Source organism: Heliangelus exortis, chromosome 13 (genome assembly GCF_036169615.1).
Source record: "Heliangelus exortis chromosome 13, bHelExo1.hap1, whole genome shotgun sequence".
NCBI classification, from domain to species: Eukaryota; Metazoa; Chordata; class Aves; order Apodiformes; family Trochilidae; genus Heliangelus; species Heliangelus exortis.
This window is the reverse complement of record NC_092434.1, coordinates 17,752,171-17,771,674: the sequence shown is the minus strand read 5'-3', so window position 1 is coordinate 17,771,674 and position 19,504 is coordinate 17,752,171. Positions and strand designations below refer to the sequence as shown.

General features: G+C 60.3%; 1 protein-coding gene across 6 annotated transcripts; it reads left to right on the top strand.

Moving 5' to 3' along the window:
* Positions 1–2,443: 2,443 nt before the first annotated feature.
* Positions 2,444–19,295, top strand: HSD11B2 (hydroxysteroid 11-beta dehydrogenase 2). Of its 6 annotated transcripts, none has more exons than XM_071757168.1 (6): positions 2,444–2,754; positions 16,974–17,186; positions 17,414–17,599; positions 17,826–17,963; positions 18,365–18,717; positions 18,873–19,295. In XM_071757168.1, the coding sequence occupies exons 1-6, from the start codon at positions 2,484–2,486 to the stop codon at positions 19,278–19,280; spliced, it is 1,569 nt and encodes a 522-aa protein (XP_071613269.1). In that variant the 5' UTR covers positions 2,444–2,483; the 3' UTR covers positions 19,281–19,295. The 6 variants fall into 6 exon arrangements, with proteins under 6 accessions (XP_071613269.1, XP_071613268.1, XP_071613266.1 ...); XM_071757167.1 differs by having other exon boundaries at positions 16,950–17,186; XM_071757165.1 differs by having other exon boundaries at positions 18,400–19,295.
* The last annotated feature ends 209 nt before the right edge of the window (positions 19,296–19,504 follow it).

The window sequence follows — 19,504 nt, the reverse complement described above, 5'->3', positions numbered from 1 at the left end:
CCCCAATCCCTTACCCCCCCCAACAGCTCTGGATCAGGATTATGGAATCATAGAATCTCACAGGTTGGAAAAGACCCTTGGGATCGTTGAGTCCAACCATCCCTACTCTAAAAAGTTCTCCCCTAAACCATATCCCCCAACACCACATCTAAACAACCCTTAAGCACATGTAGGGACGGTGACTCCACCACCACCTCCCCGGGCAGCCTAGTCCAGTGTCTGACTTTTTTTTTTCTGTGAAAGTTTTTTTCCTAATGTTCAGTCTAAACCTACTCCCTTGCAGCTTGAAGATGCTCCACATCTCTGGAAAACAACCTTTCACTGAGGGCATTTTTCAAGCCCTGGGGAAGTAATATGGGATGGAGAAGTTTACCAATCTTCTATTCAGATCCTAAGTGCCCCGAGGCTCTGCTTTGTGGCCACATCCATTATTTTCCCCGAGTTTAGTAGCCCAGTGCTGCAAGTGGATTCCTGCGGGACAGCCCACGGCCACGCTGTTAGTTAGGGACATCCTTCCTCCTCCTCTACCTCACCGGCATTCCCGGCATTCCAACTCCTGGAAGAGCAGGGCTGCGAACCCAGCCGGGTCCCACAGCCACACCCCGGTCAAACCACCTCAGCCTGTTTGTCACAGGAGCTCTGCAGAGCTGCCACCACCGCTCCTGATGAAATCTGCTTTTCTGCCAGTCCCACGGGGGGGGGGTTCCAAGAAGGATGGCGAAGGCATCACCTCTGCCACCACCACCACCACCCCCCTGCCTGGGCTCACAGGGACAGTGGGCACCGGTGGCAGAGCCTGTTTCCTTTAGGATTGGAGTCCAGTCCTGGCACACAGAAGCATCTCCCCCCCCTCACCCCACGCTGAGGGCACCGCGGGTCAGTCCCATGTGGCGAGGGCCGGCGGGGCTGGGTGGCAGAGACGCACCAAGGATCACCAGGTACAAAGACTTGGTGAAACATTAAAGGTGCTTAATGAGGTGAGCCCAGCGGCAGCAATTACCCTGGGTAATAACCCTGGCAAGGGGAGGACTTTGCCCCCCCCGGGGCTGGGGCGGTGCAGGGAGCTCCTGCCAGCGCTCACCGGAGGTGACACGGACCTGGCACGGGGCTCCACACCAGCTGTGGCAAAGCCAGGAGTGGGGCATCCCACACGGCTCCACCACACCATAGCCCTGGTGTAATGCTTGGCAGAGGGGGGTTGGCAGGGTGCTGCCTGCTCGGGGTGGTAAACCTACAGCAGGGCAGCGAGCGGTGATTTGGAATAGCCCGGGGACATCAGCACAACATCCCCGGGTTCCTAGAGCAGAGCTGGCAACTGGTTCACATCTCAGCAGCATGTTCCAGGGGACCCAGGTGGCATCTGGCTGGGGCAGCACCCTGTGAGGGTGGTGGGATGGCTCTGGGGGGCCCATGCCCCCCCGGTCCCAGCAGGGTGTTGGTGGCACTGGTTCTGGCCATGGCATCAGGCAGGGATGGACGTGTTGCTGCTATCTGATGGGAAGCTCTGCCTGGCACCGAACCCAGCCGGGCCCAGGCCAAATGAAACCTTGCTGAGCCGTGTTGGGCCATGCCATGTGGAGCTGGGAAGAACTGAGCAGAGCCAAGCCGAGCTGTGCCAGCCATGGTGTGGCAAGTCATGGCAAAGTGAGCTGAAGCTGTGCTGTAGGTAGTGTGACATCTTGAGCCAAGCCGTGCTGATCTGTGCTGTGCCAAGCTGAGCTGAGCTGAACAGAGCCAAATGGAGCTGAGCTGTGTCTGGGTAGCTGCCATCATATCCTGAGCTGTGCTGAGCTGAGCTGAGCCGTGTCGAGCTGAGCTATGCCCACTTAGGTGGCACAATGTCCCGAGCTGTGCTAAGCTGGGCCAGGCTGAGTCGTGCCAAGCAGAGCCGTGCCAGGCTGAGGGATGCCTGCCCTGCTGGCATCATCTCCTGAGCTGTCCTTAACGGAGCTGAGCCGTGGCACAATGGGTGGCACAGTGTCCTGAGCCGTGCTGAGCTGTGCCAGGCTGAGCTGTGCCTACCTAGGTGCATTGATTTTCTAAGCCACGTTGAAACAAGAGGTGCCCACCGAGGTGCCACAATGTCCCGAGCCGAGCCGAGCCAAGCCAAGCCAAGCCAAGCCATGCCTACCTGGGTGGCACAATGTCCCGAGCCGTGCCGAGCCGAGCCAGGCGGCACGATGTCCCGAGCTGAGCCGAGCCGCAGATACCCCGACCCCCGGCGTCTCCCGCCGCGCTGCCCGGTGCCCGGTGCCCGGTGCCCGGTGCCCGGTGCCCGGTGCCCGGTGCCCGGTGCCGGTGCCGGTGCCGGTGCCGGTGCCGGTGCCCGGTGCCCGGTGCCCGGTGCCCGGTGCCCGGCTCGGGTCCGCCCGATTCCCATTGGTGGGGTTGGGCCGGGCCCCGCCCCGCTCCCCCCCGCCTGGGCGCTTATAAACGGGCGCGGCGGGGCCGGGCGCGGCGGCAGCGGCGGGGCCGGGCCCGGGATGGAGCCGGGGCTGGAACGCTGGGCGTACGGCGCGCTGTGGGCCGCCCTGGCCGGTAGCCTGGCGCTGCGGGCGGCTCGGCGGGCCCTGGGGCCGGGCCGGGGGTTGCTGCTGCCCCTGGCTCTGCTGGCCGGGCTGCAGAGCCTGTGCCGCGCCTGCCTGCCGCTGCCCCTGGGGCTGGCCCTGGCCGCCGCCGCCGCCTGCCTGCTGCTGTGGCGGGCAGCGCCTCGCCGGCTGCTGCCGGTGGCGGGCAGAGCCGTCCTGGTGACAGGTGAGTGCGGGGGGACACGGCCCCCACGGCCCCGCGCACCCGCACCCCCCCCCGAGTCCCAGCGGAGCGGGGCTGCCAGCGGGGTCCCCCCTCCCCCCGGCCCCGGGTGTCCCCGCTCGTCTCGCCACGTCCAAGCAGAGCCAGCCGGGCTGTCACTGCTGTCCCCCCGCGCTAGGGAGTTGTGTCGGCGCCCGCAAGTGGCTCCGTGAGTCGCTGAGCCCCGCGATGCCGGGAGCTGCCTGCCCTGGAGCCGGGGAGGTGGATGGGACACGTGGTGGGGCTGGTGCGGAGCCGCAGCGCCGGTGGGGAAGCGCCTCGACCGGGCTCTTCTCCCATCCCGAGCCGCGCTGGTTCCTAGAAAGCTTCTTGTGGCATCTCTGGAGGCGACAGCAGAGCCGACGGACTACCCGGGGCTGGGCACTGCTGCCTCATCCAGGGCTCAGTCCCAGGAGCTGCTGGTGGCAAGTTGAGGGCGTTTCCCTTCTTTGTGGGAGCATCTCTGGGAAGAGCTGCTCCAGGGGCTGTGCTGAGCTCCCACATCGTGGCTGAATCTCTTTGGGATACTTGGTATGCGAGTACTTTCCCTGCTCCTTCCTCCCGACAGCGGGACGGGAGGATGCTGAAGGTAGCTGGGGCCAGCAGGTGCTTTGCTGCGGGGCTGTGGGGGCAGACACGGGGCGAGGAGGAAGTGTGGAGTCAGGGTGGGTGTTGCTGGGAGGGTCCTGCTGGCTGTGCGTGGATGCAGAGGGGGGAGAAACCCGTGGGCATGACCTAGGTGTTGTTCCCGTGGATGGGAAGCCTGCATCCTCGTGGGAATGCCTGTGGTGGGCTTGGAGACCCTCAAGTTGGAGAAGGGGGTTTGTCTTTGTTTCCCGAAGAAGTTAGGTCTGGGGATGCTGAGTGGCTCTGGGGAAAAGGAGCCCCCTCCAGCTGGAAGGGCTCTGTGGCACTGGTGAAAAGTTGGGAGGAGATCTCTCCAGAAGAGGAAGCTGAGAGGAATAAGGCAGGGGATGGATGAATATTGAGGTGAGTGAAGGTCAGAGCTGTGGCAGGGCAGGGCTGCCTGGGGAGGACATGTCTGACAGGCAGTGCTCACAGGTGCCCTGTGGCACACCGGGTCAAGCCAGCCCTGGCTCGGTGGCATTGCCCGTATAATTAGTGAGTCAGTGGCTGGAACAAGGTGTTCTTGCCTTGGTGTGTTGAGGTGACACCTCTGCAGCTCTGCTGTTTGCTCTTGGCTGTAAATACTTTGTGGTTTTACAGGTTCGAGGCGCGGGATCAGCGTTTCCTCACTGCTGCTGCAGCAGGTGCCTGCCAGGGGCCAGATGCGAGGGCTGCTCTGCTCAGGACAGCATCCCTTGCTGCCCTGATTACTATTTGCATAGTAATTAGCCCTGATTCTATTGCAGATTAATTCTGGACACCTCCTGGCAGCTGCATATTGAGTTGCTGCTGGTGTCTGAGCAGTGCAGGAGGCAGCCAGGCCTCCGTCCCCTGCCCTGTGGGAAGCAAAACACTGCAGATGGTGAAGTGCTGAGTTGAGTGCCCCGGGGGTGCTGGGCATCAGTGAGGTTGTGTGAGGCTGGGGACAGGGCTTCTGGCACGCTGGGTGGGTCAGCTAAGAAATGCAACAAAGTCCCCTCCTCATGCCTGGATGGCACAGCACAGGTCCCAACCCAAAAACATTTGAGCGTTGCTTCCTCTTGTACATACTTCTTGGTTGCTGGCTTAATCCTGCAGCAGGGAGTTGCACAGGTTCAGCAGTGCTTACCTGGAGCAAGAGAATGTGGCTGTGGAGCTGCTGTACCTCCTGATCGAGGTGTCCTAACCCTACCTGCTCTCCCAGCCCTTCTGGGATCATCCCCAGGTTGAGCTCTGCATGTGATGCTCCAGCCCCATGTGCTGACCTGGACTTCAAAACTTGGTTGATGGAAGGGTTGGAGGAAAACTGACTGAGCAGCTCGGTGGGAAAGGAGCAGAGCAGATGTGGATGGAGCTGCTGACTGACCCCCCAGAAGCAGGGACTGGGAAACTGTAGCATTTCCCATGTGCAGCAAATTTCCATTTCTGGTCTTGCACACAGGGCTGGGGGTTTGGCCAGAGCAGGGAAGGGCAGCTGCTGCCTGCTGCTGAAGGGGAGCAAGAAATGCTGTGGTCTCCCAGGGTGCATCCCTTGGGCTAGCAAAGTAGGTGGCCACTAGTCCCTGCTGTGCTGTGTTTAGCTGTGTCTGCGACCTCGGGGCTTTTGCATCCCGATGGTCTGGCTTCCCTGGGAGTGTGGCTGGGGGAGGAAAGTGTTAATGCTGCCTTCCTGGGGGAGGTCACAGCTGTTTGCACCGAGGAGAATGCCCTCCTGTTCGGCTGGGCTGGGAGAGGTCAGCCCCTGCAGGACAGATGGGATGAGGATGGGAGTCAGGACTGAGGATGGGAGTCGGGACTGAGGATGGGAGCGGAGCTCAGCTGCTCTGGCCCAGGGCTGGGAAGGGGATTGCAGCCATCTCCAGCTACTCTGAGCCTGCCCAGAAGCCCAACGTGCCTTGAAGATGAGACACAGGGTTTGGCCATGCCTGCAGGGTGGGCACAGACAGCTGCCTGACCCCGGGTTGCTCGGGCAGGGTAGGTGATACCTGGCACCCCTCACCATCAGGGTGAGGCAGGGCACCCTGGGCTGCTGCTGCTTGGCCTCAAGGCTTGGTTTTGACCCAAATCGGTTTAGACTTGAGCCAAGATCATCCTTTGGTCCTTGTGGTCTTAGGGAATGCCTGTGCAATTTGGTGAGTCCACAGGAGGGGTCCAACACCCCTGGGTTCAGTGTTTCGAGGTGGTGGAGGGATGGCCCTGAGCATCCCAGGACCCTGCAGGGCAGTGGGAGCTCTGCCAGTCCCTTGCTGTTGTGTGGCTCTGTTGTGTGACACTGCTGGGGGGGCTTTGCAGAGACCCCCCCCTCGAGTTTCCTGCAGATCTTTGCCCAGATGCAACCCAGCCTGCAGACCCTGCAGAGCCTTCAGGGTTTGGCCAGGGCAGAGGGGAGACCTGAGGTGTGTTGGAAAGTTTCAGTTCTTACACTTGCATGAGAAGTTAAAATTTGTGAATCCTTGCTCTGTCTGGGAAGGCTGCACCTGAATCAGATGGCTCTGAAATAACCCAAAGTCAGAGGGCTGCAGCCTGGGGGAGGGAATTTGGGTCTCTTGCTGCTCTTTGGTGCAGCCTGCAGAGCCAGGAGGCACCTGCAGAGCCATCTGTCCCCCAGCACATCATCTCGGGGAACAAAACTGCACGGATGCTTCAGAGCCAGACCTGCAGTGTTCTCCTCTTCTCCTTCCTCACTCAGGAAGCCCAAGGTTCCCTGGTGAGGTTCTCATTACCATTGCACGCCCCATTAACCCTCTGAAACGGGTCAGAGCTTCAGATCCCCCCCCCCCCCCAAGGTTAAGGGAGGTTTTGCAACGTGATTGTGGTCAAGTGGAGCTGCAGTGGACTCAGCAGATGTTGAAGCATCTGGTGAGTGTGGCAGGATGGAGAGATTTGATCCAGATGTTGGGATTCTCACTCTTCTGTCACAAAGGTAAATTGTTTTCCTTGGTGAAAGAGTATTGCTCCTGTCTGCACTATGATGCTGTCTCTTAGAACTATTTTTCAGATAAATCACAGACTGGTTTGGGTTGGAAGGGACCTTAAAGCTCACCCAGTCCCAACCCCCTGCATGGGCAGGGACACCTCCCACCAGCCCAGGTGGCTCCAAGCCCCATCCAGCCTGGATTTGGACACTGCCAGGGATGGGGCAGCCACAGCTTCCATGGGCAGCCTGGGCCAGGGGCTCAGCACCCTCAAATTCAAGAATTTCTTCCTCATGTCCAACCTCAATCTCCCCTTCCTCTCCAAGTTTTAACCCATTTCCCTTGTCCTCTCCCCACCCCCCCGTGTCCAAAGCCCTCCCCCAGCTTTCTTGAAGCCCCTTCAGATATTGGGAGGTTGCTCTGAGCTCACCTGGGAGCCTCCTCTTCTCCAGGCTGAACAACCCCAATCCCTCAGCCTGGCTTCCCAGGGAGCTGCTCAGCCCTCCTATAAATCAGGTGATTGAGGTATCAGGGGCTCTGGGATGGGCATCTCTGCCCCAGGGCAGTCTGTGTTTGGCAGTGTGGCCCTGCAATGAGTTAAAGCTTTGTGCAGAGATGCTTGAGCTCTCCACAGCCAACGGCTGCTCTGGTTCTGGAGGTGCTGAAGCCAGGTCAGATACCCAGGGCCTTTCCCAGGCTGAGTGCAGGCTGCAAATCAGCTCATTCCCTGGAACAGCTCAGGTTTTTCCAGGATCTATTAAAAATTAACAGCAGAGACAACTGCTCCTCCAAGCTGAGGGGGGGACAGGACCAAAACCAAACACCCAAACGTCAGCCCTGCTGTACAAGCAATGAAAAGAGGGGATGAAAAAAAAAAAAAAAGAGGGGCAATATTTAACTCTCTACTCAGGAGTTTTAGCTCCTGGGAGCAGAGCAGGAATCCTGTGTTCTCTGCCTTTCTTTGCAGGGCTGAAGCTTTCCCCATGTAGCTTTAGGATTCTCCTGAGTTTCTTTAGAAATGGGTCCCTTGCCCTGCTCACCGCAGCTGTTTGGGGAGATATGTTTGGGTTTTTCTCACTGATCTCTTAAGTAATCCTTTTCATAGCCCCCTAAAACCAGGGACTTGTCAGGGTGGGTTTTTTAGCACTGTTCCCCAGCCCCAATGAGCTGAGGAGGAGGCAGAGGGGGGGGAGAAGTCGCAGGGTGCAGGAGAAGGGAGTTGGGCAGAGAAACCCAAGCTGGTTTGATCAGCACTTGGGGTTATGCAGGGACATGAGAGCAACAAAGCAGAGACTTCCCTGCTGAAATGAGATTGTCAGATGGGAACGGATGCTGATGGAGGGAAGGAGTGGAGGCAGTCCCTGCCCTCCAGCCCAATGAGCAGCCCATCCTTAATGAGGTCTGGGATTGTGTTACCCACCAGTGAGCCTGGCTTCCCTCAAGCTGGGAGCTGCTTATGGAACAGCTGAGCTGCTTTACTCCTGGTAGTAGCAGGGATGGTGGGCTTACTCAGTGAGGGTTTTGCTTGCTGGGGTGGAGGGAGTCTTCAAAGTGAAGACCAGGGCAAGTGTTTGCCTTCTTTTCTTCTTGGGGAGATTGAGATGAGTTAGGGGGAAGAAATTCTTTCCTGTAGGGGTGATGGAACCCTGACCCAAGCTGCCCATGGAAGCTGTGGCTGCCCCATCCCTGGCAGTGTCCAAGTCCAGGCTGGATGGGGCTTGGAGCAACCTGGGCTGGTGGGAGGTGTCCCTGCACATGCAGGGGTTGGGACTGGGTGAGCTTTAAGGTCCCTTCCAACCCAAACCAGTCTGTGAATCTATATAAAACCCTACAGGACACAGAGCTGCTCTGCACCCTGGAGATTGATTAAAACTTGAAGAGGGGAGATTGAGGTTGGACATGAGGAAGAAATTCTTTAATTTGAGGGTGCTGAGCCCCTGGCCCAGGTTGCCCATGGAAGCTGTGGCTGCCCCATCCCTGGCAGTGTCCAAATCCAGGCTGGAGGGGGCTTGGAGCAACCTGGGCTGCTGGGAGGTGTCCCTGCCCATACAGGGGGTTGGAATTACAGGAGCTTTTAAAGTTCCTTTCCAACCCAAACCACTCTGGGATTCTGTAACCCCAGCTGGGACACTGAATGCTCCATCTTTGAATGGCTGCAGGGCTTTCACACCTCGTCCCCTCCCTGTGTCCCTCCTGCCATCTCAGGTTCTGCTGTGGAGCAGCAAGGTGGAAGCCACCCAGGACCTTTGCACTCTTGCTCTCAGGGTGTTGCTATAGGGATAGTTTGGGGTGTTTTCCTTTTAACCTAGCCCAGCATGTTCCTGTTAGCCACTTCTTCAGTTCTCCAGGCTGCTGGGAGTCTCCAATCCCTCTTCTTCTGTCCCAGCCTTCTCCATGCACCAGGTTTCTGCTTTCTTCCCTCTGACACCACCGGCCTCCTCCCCCAGTCCCCAGAGCTTTATCACCACCTTTCCTGCTGGGGAGCTGCTTCCCCTGGCATTCCTGCTTCCTCTGGGGCTGCCCTGGGATTTGCTGTAATCTTGAAAAGCAGTTTGGGGCTTTACAGGCTTTGGTGGGCTGATGACCCAGGGGTGCCAGATGGTGGGTGCTCCCCAGACAGGCTGGGGATGGAGAGGAGGGGATGTGCAGGTGAGTCAAGGTCCTGGAGGAGGTGCCCACCCTGGTGTCTTCTGCAGAAACCTTCAATTTCTGGCCTTTTCTTTCAAGCCTTTCTCTGTTTCTTGTGGTGGTCTTCTTGTGATGGGTCTCTCAGCTTCCACCAGACACACCAGAGCAGATTTCTCATCTCTTAGCCCTTATCTCCCCTCCATATTCCATATTCCAGTCTGCCATCAGCCCCATGCCATGCACATCTGCTTCTCATGGCCAAAGCCACCATGACTCATGCTTGCTCCTCTCCAGCATCCCAGTGACAAGCTGGACACGAGCCTGTGGTGTGCATCCATCCCATGGTGACTTCTCCTCTGTGCTGTCCCAAGCCCAGGGGCATCTGTGGGGTCCTTCAGCCTGTGTCACCACAGCTGTGTCCAAGCACATCAGCCTGGAGGGCCACCTTCCTCTCTTATGGGGAAAATGCACAAAAATAACCTTTTGATGCTCAAAATCTGACTCTTAAGAGCAGGAGGGTGAGGAGGGGACAACTTAAACTGGGGAGGAATGGAACTGGTGTGGCTTGAGGTCGAGGTCTAAACAGCTCCAAGTATTTCAACAGCCAGCAGGCTTGGCTGAAGCACAAGTGGTACACACACAAGTGGTTTTGCTCAGGCCCTGAAAAAAAATAATCTGAGCTCCACGTGGATCTTTCAAGAGAAAATACACTTCGTGCAACCACAGAACCCATTGCCATGTGGGGATGGGCAGGGCTTGCACCTCTTTTTCTGCTTGCCTGGGCTTGTGGCAGGAGTTTATTTTTGTGATGCAGAGAGTGAGGAGATGGCACCTTACAAGCAAAATAGAATTTCATCACCAAGATGCCCGTGAACTGCTTCAACCCCTCTGAAACCACTGGGGCTCTGTTGTGGCCTTGCAGACTTTGCCCTGTTTTGCATCATGAGCCCCTGGGCTTGCTCAGAGTGATTTCTTTGGTCAGCACTGTCCCAGTCTGGCTTTGTCCTGGCTGCCACCCCGTGTCCCAGCCCCTGGTGACTTCTCTGTAGTCAGGTTGCCTGGGGAAGCTGTGGCTGCCCCTCCCTGGAGGTGTTCAAGGCCAGGAGGGATGGGGGTTTGGGCATAGCCTGGTGTAGTGGGAGGTGTCCCTGCCCATGCAGGGGGTTGGGACCAGATGATCTTTAGGGTCCCTTCCATCCCAAACCATTCTGTGATTCTCTGGTGCAGTGGATGCAGGGACAGCTTGTCCTGCACAGGGCTCTTCCATGGCTGAGCTGACCCACCATGTGGTCAGAGCTTCTCCTGGTCCTGCTTTATTGTCCTGCCTAGAATCACCTTCCCTGGAGTGCCCAGGGGGTGATGATTCAGGGTGACTTCTGTAGAACAGCTGAGCTTCCCTTCTGCTGCTTCTGGATGACTTAGCCCTGCCTGGGGCAAAGCTTGGGCCTGACCTCCTGGGACCTGGGATGCTGTCCCAGGTAAGAGGTGGATGTGGAGCTTGGCTGGTGTTTCTCCAACCTGCTGAGAGCCCTTTGCAGCCTTGGGCTGCTCCCAGCAGGTGTCCCAGACCTGGCTTTGCTGCCACCACCTTGCTCCCTGGGAGCATCTTCAGGGCTGCATTGAAGATGTGGCTGCTGGAGCTTCCCAGCCTGGTTCTGTCCCAGCCTGGTTCTGTCCCAGCCTGGTTCTGTCCCAGCCTGGTTCTGACCCAACCTCTCCCTCTCCAAAAGGACGTGTGACCAGCATAGAACCTCTTGAGCCATCCCTGGGCTCTGGTGGCCTTCTCAGTGGCAGCTGTTGGTGATGGATGGCTGTGGTGGCTTCTGGTGTCACATTCCTGGCTCTCTGTGTTCCCTTGGGAGGTGATTATTAACCCAGTCGTTGCTGGAGCTCTTCACAGCTTCCTCTTCTCAGGGGAGCATCTCTCTCTCCTGGATTAGCTCTGATGTGGGATGTGCCCCTTCCTGGGTGAAGGCCTTGCTGTTTTTTCCTGCTCATCCCTGCCCATGGGACATTGAATCCCGAGGCTGGCTGCTCCTTTTTGGGGAGTCAGTCTCCAATTCCCCGTGCCCTTTTTCTGCAAAACCCCAAAGTGTGGCCACGTTTCTTGGAGGAGCAGCAGTTCCTTCACCCCTCCTGGTCCCCAGCTGGCTGGCAGCAGCATCACTGCTGTGCTGGGGCTCTCCGGGCTGCTCTGTGTTCCTTCTCCAGCTGAGAAAGACTCCAGAGCTTTTGCACCTGCTGATGCAAGCCCTGAGGCTGAGCTGAACAGGTCTGGGCTTACAGCCAGCACCGAGGCTGCCTCTGAGCTCCCGGGTGGGTCCAGACTCCTCCAGCATCTCACCAGGCACTGGCTTGGAGCAGGAGAAGGTGGCTGAGGTCCAGCCCGGCTGCATTTTGGCAGGGGGTTAAGGCACCTGGGTGGCTTTTAGTGACAGTGATGGGGAGGGCTGTGAGTCCCCACTCTGCCGAAGCTCGGGGCTGCTCTTGTGCCACTGAGTCCCCAGTGCTGAGGGACGGGAGCTGGGGCTGCTCCTGAGAGATGGGCTTGGACTCGGGAGCATCCAAGAAATGGACTCAGGAGCATCCGTGCTGAGCTCGGGGCTCCTCTCCACTCTGCTGCTCCGGGTTGTCTGGGCAGAAAATCAGCTTTCCCCCCCCCCTCCCGCCCTCCTTCCTGGGTTTGTTCGGGGAAAGATGTCTCCCCAGGTGGAAGTGATTGCGTGTGAGGCTGCAGAAATGCTGGGCTAAGCCGGGGCCATTCACACCATCTGGCCACCGGCCCCAGCCTGGGGAGGAGGTGGGGCCACCCCCTGCCCCCTGTGCTGCCGGGCATCCCTGGCTCTGCCTTCTGCCACGGGCTGCCCTGGGGGGGCTGCCTGGCCCCCAGCCCATTGGATCTATTGAAGGGTCCTCTTGCCAGGAATTTGGGTTTAATGGGTTTAATTTAGTTTATTGAGCCCCCCTGAAACAGGGCACTGAGGGCCAGCAGCATCACCCAGTGCCTGGGGAGGGGAGGGGGGTGGTGGTGCTGGTCCCAGGAGGCTCCGTGGGGAGCAGGGATGTCCCTCTGCCAGCATGACACTCTGTTGGCTTCCTCCTGGTGATGCCACGGGGAGTGGGGGCAGTGGGTGGGTGGTGCGTGGCCAGGGAGGAGCGGGGCTGGTGGGTGGCAGGGACAGCTCAGCTGCTGCTGGCACTGCTGCTCCTGACATCCTCCCCCTCCCCACGGCCCTGCCAAGAGTTTGTTCCCTCTCTACCATCATTGCTCCTCGCTTCAGAGCCGAGCCCGGCAGCCGGGAGGTGTTGGCCACCGGGGACCTTTGCTGGGTGCTTACCCCACGCAGGGACCCTCTCCCCAGACCCCTTTAGGGGGGTGGCACCCACTGCATCCCGCTCCCTGCCACATCACCCCGGGCGTCGTCACCCCCAGCGCTCCCAGTACGGAGCTGGGACCAGGGAGCTGCGCCGGGATCCGTCCCCAGCGCCACCGGGCTGAGCCCCGGAGGAGCGGGATGGGAGGTGGCAGCAGCGAATCCTGGTGGGCCCAGCAGGCAACACCTCGGAGCAAAATGTCATCTGTGTTTAGCTTGGCATCCCGGGCAGGATTTGAGCCTGAGCCTCCGGAAACAGCGGGTTAAAAGCAGCTCAGCGGGTTAATCCACTCGGCCTGATGTGTCCTTGAGCCCCATGCTGGGCCGGGGCTGGTGACAGCGGTGAAAGTCCCATCTTGGCATCTCAGACAGGGTGGTGAGACAGACAGCCCAGCAGCTCTGTGCTGGGGGTGTGGGATGGATGTCCTGGGGTTCAGGGAGCAGTGACAGACAGGGCTGTGGTGACCTGTGGGGCAGAACGGGGTGGGGAGCAATGCTGCTGCAGGGCCCTGACCCAGCTGGTGGCCACCTGCCTGCCTCTGGCCTGGGTGACATCTAGAGCAGTCCCAAAGGATGCCCCACACCCCACCTCTCCTTGCCCCGGGTGTTCCTGGGGCTGCCCACGCTGCCAGGGCAGCATCCCAGGGATGTGCAGTCCTGGGACAGTCCCTTTGCAGCTGCCATGCCAGGCTCCTGGGCAGGGGTGGCCACGGAGAGAGCAGCTCCTGGGGAGCTGCCACTGCACCCAGGCACCCAGCAAGCTCTGGGCAGCTTTGCAGCCACGTGGGGCATCTGCAGCCTGGGTGCACTTCTGGTCCTCACCCACTGTGCATGGCTCAGGGGTGAGGATGCACGGGGCTCTCTGTTTGGGAATGAGGGTGCTTGGCTCCTGGTTTGGAGATGATGCTTGTAGCTCAGGGATGAGGATGCTGAGCTCACAGTCAAGGCTGGATATGCACAGCTCGTGGCTCAGGGACGGGGAGGGCTCTCCCACTCTGTGGACCCCTGCCACCAGCCCCCCCATCGTGTCCTGTGTGGGTGGTTGGCAGTTCCTGGGATGTGGCCACCCTGTCACCAATCTCAGCTCTTCTCAGCAAATTGGGGTGTGGATTTTCAGCCCATGCCTGGCAGGCTTGGTGCTGGCTACAGGAGCAGCACGAATACCTGAGACAGGAAAATAAGGCAGCACCGTGCCATGCCTGAGTCACCCCAGAGAAATGTGCCTGATCCCAGCTGGGACAGTGGCTTCAGCTGGTGGCACCAAGCCCAGCCTGGCTCACTGCAGCATCAGGGGAAGGCGAGTGGTGCCCAGCCCTGTGGGCAGCCTGGCAGGGGTTCAGCCCCTCCAGTGGCTTCCACAGGTGAGGGGCACCTCTGGGCCATGCTGGTGGTGGGGCCTCTCTGTGCTCCCTGCACCCCAACATGCTGGAGGTGTGTGCTGGAGCCAGACCCTTTTGCTTGCTTGAGATGGGAAAGCAGAGGCTTCTTGTGTCCAAGTCCCAGGGGTGGCTGATGTGTCCCACTCCTGGGGGAGAGCACTGCAGTGGTTGGAGATTCTGCAAAGTCCCCGGGGTTGCTGCTGAGCTGCTCTGCCCAGCCAGCCCCTGGGGCAAGTGTTTGCCCTGGCTTGCTGAGCCTGCAGGTTTGGTAGCATCATAGAATAATTTGGGTTGGAAGGAAGGGACCTCCAAGGGTCACCCAGCCCAACCCCCCTGCAGTCAGCAGGGACACCCTCACCCAGCTCAGGTTGCTCAGAGCCTCCTCAAGCCTCACCTTGAATATCTGCAGGGCTGAGGCCTCAGCCATGGGCAACCTGTGCCCTTGTTCCCCCATCCTCATGGCAAAGAACTTGTTCCTAACATCCCACCTAAATCTCCTCTCATTCAAACCACTGCCCCTCATCCCATCACTCCAGGCCCTTGCACACAGTCCCTCTCAGCCTTCCTGGAGCCCCTTCAGACACTGGGAGGTCACTCTGAGGTCTCCCTGGAGCCTTCTCTTCTCCAGACTGAACATCCCATCTAAATCTCCTCTCATTCAAACCACTGCCCCTCATCCCATCACACACAGTCCCTCTCCAGCAGGCAAGGCAAACACGTTTCAGTTTGCATCCCGGCTCTGCTCCAGCTGCAGCAGAAGCCCCCGGGGGCTGCAGGGGGATGGGAAAGGGGCTTGGAGCCGCCCTCACTCCTCCGCCGTCCTCCCTGTGCCGGCTCCAGCCGCCGTCCTTCCATCCCACCGGATACAAACCCCGGTTGGAAAGGCAGGAGCCGGGACAGGAGGGAGCTGGCGCCGGCATCTCCGGCTGATGCAGCATCCTCGGCGGCGGCTGCCCCGCTCCAGCCTTGTCGGGGCAGCGCAGAGACCCCAGACTGCCCGGCTCCAGCGCTCCGGGGAGGGCTGAGCCAGCAGCCACGGCTCCAGCGTCGGTATGGCTGGTGGCCTGGGGTGCCGGTAGCCACGAGGAGCGAGCAGAGCCCTGGGCGAGCTGCCGTGCTTCGGGGCCACGCGTCCCGGTCCCGCGGGGGTTGATTTCCCCTCCCTGCGCTCTTGAGCGCGGCAGTCGGGAAGCTGAGCAGCGCTTGAGTCCTTAAATAACACCAGAGCATCCTCGGCCTCCCGGCCCCGGGCCTCCCGCCAGCCTCCCAGAGGGGTTTTGGGGTTTGTGTTTGTTTTTTGGGGTTTTTTTTGGTGTGTGTGTGTGAATAAATTAAAACTTCCGAAACAAACCCTCCGACCGCCCTGCTCCTCTGAGGCAAAACAAACGCAGCCTGGCTGGGACAGCAGCAGCCGTGTTTGCTCCCTCCTTGCCAGGCTTGCCTGAAACGAGCTCCTGGCTCCCTCAGGTTTTTTTGGGTTGTTTCCCGGTGTTTTGGGGCTCAGGAAGTGATGAGGTGCTGTGTGTTTGGACTGGAAGCTTTTTCTTTCTTCCTGGCTGAGTCAGGAGCAGGGCAGGTAGCTGTGTCCCGGCAGCACGGTGAGGCTGTGGCCCCAAGCACTTTTATTTTTAAACCTTATCTTTATTGCAGTTTTCTCCCTTTTCTCGTTGAGAAAAGCAAAATGCACCTTATCTGTCCAGCCACTGTTCCCATGGAGGGGAGAGGTGAAGCAGCCTTCAGCATCCCTGGCAGCACCAGGGATGACACCCGAGGGGTGCCAGGGGGATGCTGAGGCAGCCCGGCAGCCACACATGGTGGGTGCTGGGTGGCTCTGCTGGGAAAAGGCTGTGCCTGCCCCCCCCTTCCTGCTGGCTGAGCTCCTCCGGGGTGTGTTATCACCCTGGCCTCAGGCCAGGGGCTTTATTACGGGTTTCTGACGCAGCAATAAGGTAAAGCTGAGCTGGGGACCAGCCCGTGGACACTGAGCCCAAGATGGCTTAGGTGGCACCCTGAGACCTCAAACTGAGGTCAAGCTGGGGGGTGACGAAGCAGGGAGCTGGGGTGGGGGAGAGGGGGAGCAGTCCCCAAGCCCACCCTAGGGCTGGAAGGGCGGGTGGTGGGAGGGGTCCCATGTCTGGAGGGGACCCGTGGAGCAAGTGGCAGTGCCCAGGGCCACCCTTGTGCCTACCCCAGGGTGTTCCCAGTCTTTGGATAGAGGCCTTTCCCAGGGATGTCCTAAGGAGCACCCATGGGTGGCAGGCAGGAGGGTGCAGGGGCCGTGGGGCTGATCCTGCAGCTCTCTCCAGTTAATGGTTAATGTGGCCAGGCAAGCAGTGGTGGCACGGGCTCCCTGAGCTATCAGCACTGCCATCGGCCCCGGGAACAGTCTGTACCTTGCTGCTCCTGATGTTTGTTTGCATCTCGGCCGCTCCACCCCGGCCACTGGCCTGCAACACCCACCTCCCGCCCAGGCTGTCCCCCTGCCACCCCAACACTGCCTTTGAGGGTGACAGTGTCACCTGCACTGGCCCTGCGTGAGCTGAGATGGAAGAGGTGAGGGTGGCACTGGGCATGGCAGCACCCTGTGCTCCCCCCACCCCGAACATTCCCGTTGGATGCTCCCAGGAAGGGTGCAGGGTGGCAGGAACAGACTGGGATCCCTGTTTTCTCCCCAGGCACCCCTTGGGGCCCCACTGAGCTCCCAGCTGGCATGGCAGGGTTCATCCTCCACCACCACCACCTGTGTCCCTGCAGCACCTCTGCTAGCGGGGCTTGTCCCAGGCACCCTTTTCTCAAAAGAGGGGCTGTGCCTCTTGGCCACCATCTCTGGGAGCTGAAAAGCAGTCAGGGAAAGGCTCTGCATCCCACAAAGCCTTGTTCCAGCTCCTCATGGTGCTCCATGGAGCTTTTGGAGGACGTTTCAGGGGCAACAGCTCCCACTGCACATTTCTGCTGGGCTCTGGGCCACCCCGGTGCCTCCTTGTGCTGTGCCCACATCTCGCATCACTCGGGGAGATGGGGTTGTAGATAAGGGAATGTTTTTTCTTCCCACGTGTGATAGGGGAGAAAACAGCAGCTCCACAGCCTGCGAATGTCCCAGGGGAAGGTCACATCCACAGAGGGGCTGGAACTGGAGTGGGCTGGCAAGCCCTGAGCAGGGGAGTGGTGCCGGAGGATTTGGTCCCTGGGGAGGCAGGGGCAGTGTTGGAGGGATCCCTGGGGACCAGCAGGCCAGCAGCTTTCACTGGCCACTCCAGGGCTCTTCTTGGCCTTTTTTTCAGGCTGTGACTCGGGCTTTGGGCAGGCAACAGCACGGCACTTGGACACCATGGGCTTCAGGGTGTTTGCCAGCGTGCTGGACCCGCAGGGGCCCGGAGCCCAGGAGCTGCGCAGGAGCTGCTCACCGAGGCTGACACTGCTGCAGATGGACCTGACCAAACCAGGGGACATCCAGCGTGTCCTGCAGCACATCCAGGCCCACACCAACAGCACAGGTAGGAGCCCCTGGCACCCCTTGGGGCCCCACTGAGCTCCCAGCTGGCATGGCAGGGCTCATCCTCCACCAGCACCACCTGTGTCCCTGCAGCACCTCTGCTAACGGGGCTTGTCCCGGGGCACCCTGCGATTCCCTGCAGGAGCCCCGTGAGCCAAGGAGCAGCTGGGAGCCCCAGGGTGGGGGATTCTCCATTCAGGTGACCTCTCGAGCATGCCATCCCTGCAGGGCTCTGGGGCCTGGTGAACAACGCCGGCTTCAACGACACCATCGCCGATGCAGAGCTGTCACCACTGGGCAAGTTCCGTGCCTGCATGGAGGTGAACTTCTTCGGGTCCCTGGAGCTCACCAAGGGGCTGCTGCCCCTGCTCCGCTCCGCCGGCGGCCGCATCGTCACCGTCAGCAGCCCCGCGGGTGAGCTGCCCCCGTGGCCCCCAGCACCTCCAGCCTGGGGCTGAGCGTCCCCGTGGTGTGGGATGGCTCCCACCCCACCCTCACCCCCCAACCCAGGCACCTCTGCTTCCCCTGGCACCCTCATCAGCCCTTTCCTTGGGTGGTGACCGGGAGCGCAGCCCCACGCAAGCCCTCCCGGTCCCTTCCTGCCCCTGAGCCCTCTCACTCATCCTTTTGTCCCTGCAAGGTGACCTCCCCTTCCCCTGCCTGGCAGCCTACGGGGCCTCGAAGGCAGCCCTCAGCCTGCTCATGGACACCTTCCGCAGTGAGCTCCAGCCCTGGGGTGTCAAAGTCAGCATCGTCCTGCCCGGATACTACAAAACAGGTGAGAAGGTTGGGACCTGCTCGCTGCCTGCACCCACAGGCAAAGTGGTTGTACCCCGAGGAGGGAGAAGGGATGGAGCAATGGCAGGAGCAGCTGGCAGTCAGCTTCTGAGCCCCCTCCCCCTGGCCACTTCCCTAGGGATGGTGGCCATCCCGTGGGTTCTTGCTGGTGAGAGGAGGGTGAGGATGAAGCCCCAGTGCCCACAGGACTGGCTCAGTGAGCTTATGGGAGCACAGTCCCCATTGCAGACAGAACCCAGAAAAGCCACCACGATCCCTTCACCTCACGGCAGATCCCTGCCAGGGTTCCAGCAACCCACAGGGCAGGGAGGGAAGGGGGATGGGGGATAAGAATTGAGGAGGGGGGGCCAAGCAGTTGACGGGGGGGCCACGTCCTTGCAGGGACGACATGCGACCCTGCCTTCTGGAACCTGCAGAAGCAGAGGCTGGTGGCCAGCCTGCCCCCGGAGCTGCTGCAGGCTTACGGCGAGGACTACGTGGAGGAGATCAACCGGCAGTTCATCCAGTTCATGAAGGTGGCCGTGGAGGACCTCAGCGCCGTGGTGAACAGCATCACGGACGGGCTCCTGGCCGCCAGCCCCGCCGTGCGCTACTACCCGGGGCAGGGCCTCGGCCTGATGTACTTCATCCACCGCTACCTGCCCTACTTTGTCCGGGACTTGTTCCTGAAAGGATTCTTCATCAACCCCAAGCTGCCCCGAGCTCTGCGGCGGGAACACCACAAGGAGGCCAAGGTGGGCTGAGGGGTGCGGGGCCGGGGCTCCTCCCGGGGTTCCCAGGCACGGCAGCCCCCAGGCAGTGCCCTCCCGCCCCCCGGGGGGACGCCGGACACCAGACCCGATCGCTTCCCACAATCAGGCAGATGCAGCTCTATTTTCTATCGCGCCAGAATCAACGTTTTCTAGAGACCCTGGTTTTGTATTTTTTTCTACCCGCGCGTCCTCCCGAGGGGCCGCCCCTGCCTGACTCCGCGGCTCCGCACCACACGCTGGGATGCACCTGGGGTGGTCCCCGGCCACCCGGCACCTTCCTCACCGCCGGGGGGGCTGCAAGCATCTGTCTCCATCAGCTCTTGGCTAGGTCAAGCCTGGGCTCCTGCGGGCACCGCCACGCCAGCCCTCGCTGCCCTGCTGCTCCTCACACACTCCAGGTGCTCCCGGGGAGCGCAGGGGCCGCAGCCGGGCTGCAGAGCTCTTCACGAGGTGAACCATGTGATTGTCACTTTTTAAATAAATCTGTTCTTGATACGCTGCTGGGCTCCGGACATCTCCTTCTCACACTCAGGTGTGCGAGGTGACAAAACGTGGCCATAGACCTGGCAGGGGGGAGCAGGGCCAGGGGCAGCCTCAGAGCCAGGGAGAGCTGGCACCCACCTCCCACTGCTGCCAACCCTGCCCCAAGGCTGCTGATTCATAGCATCACAGCCCGGTTTGGGTTGGAAGGGACCTTAAAGCTCATCCAGTCCCAACCCCCTGCATGGGCAGGGACACCTCCCACCAGCCCAGGTTGCTCCAAACCCCA

Coding starts and splice junctions, on each gene's coding strand:
- HSD11B2 (XM_071757165.1), top strand. CDS start 2,484: ATGGAGCCGGGGCTGGAACGCTGGGCGTACGGCGCGCTGTGGGCCGCC. Junction 2,755..16,973: donor CAGAGCCGTCCTGGTGACAG/GTGAGTGCGGGG, acceptor CCTTTTTTTCAG/GCTGTGACTCGGGCTTTGGG. Junction 17,187..17,413: donor GGCCCACACCAACAGCACAG/GTAGGAGCCCCT, acceptor CCATCCCTGCAG/GGCTCTGGGGCCTGGTGAAC.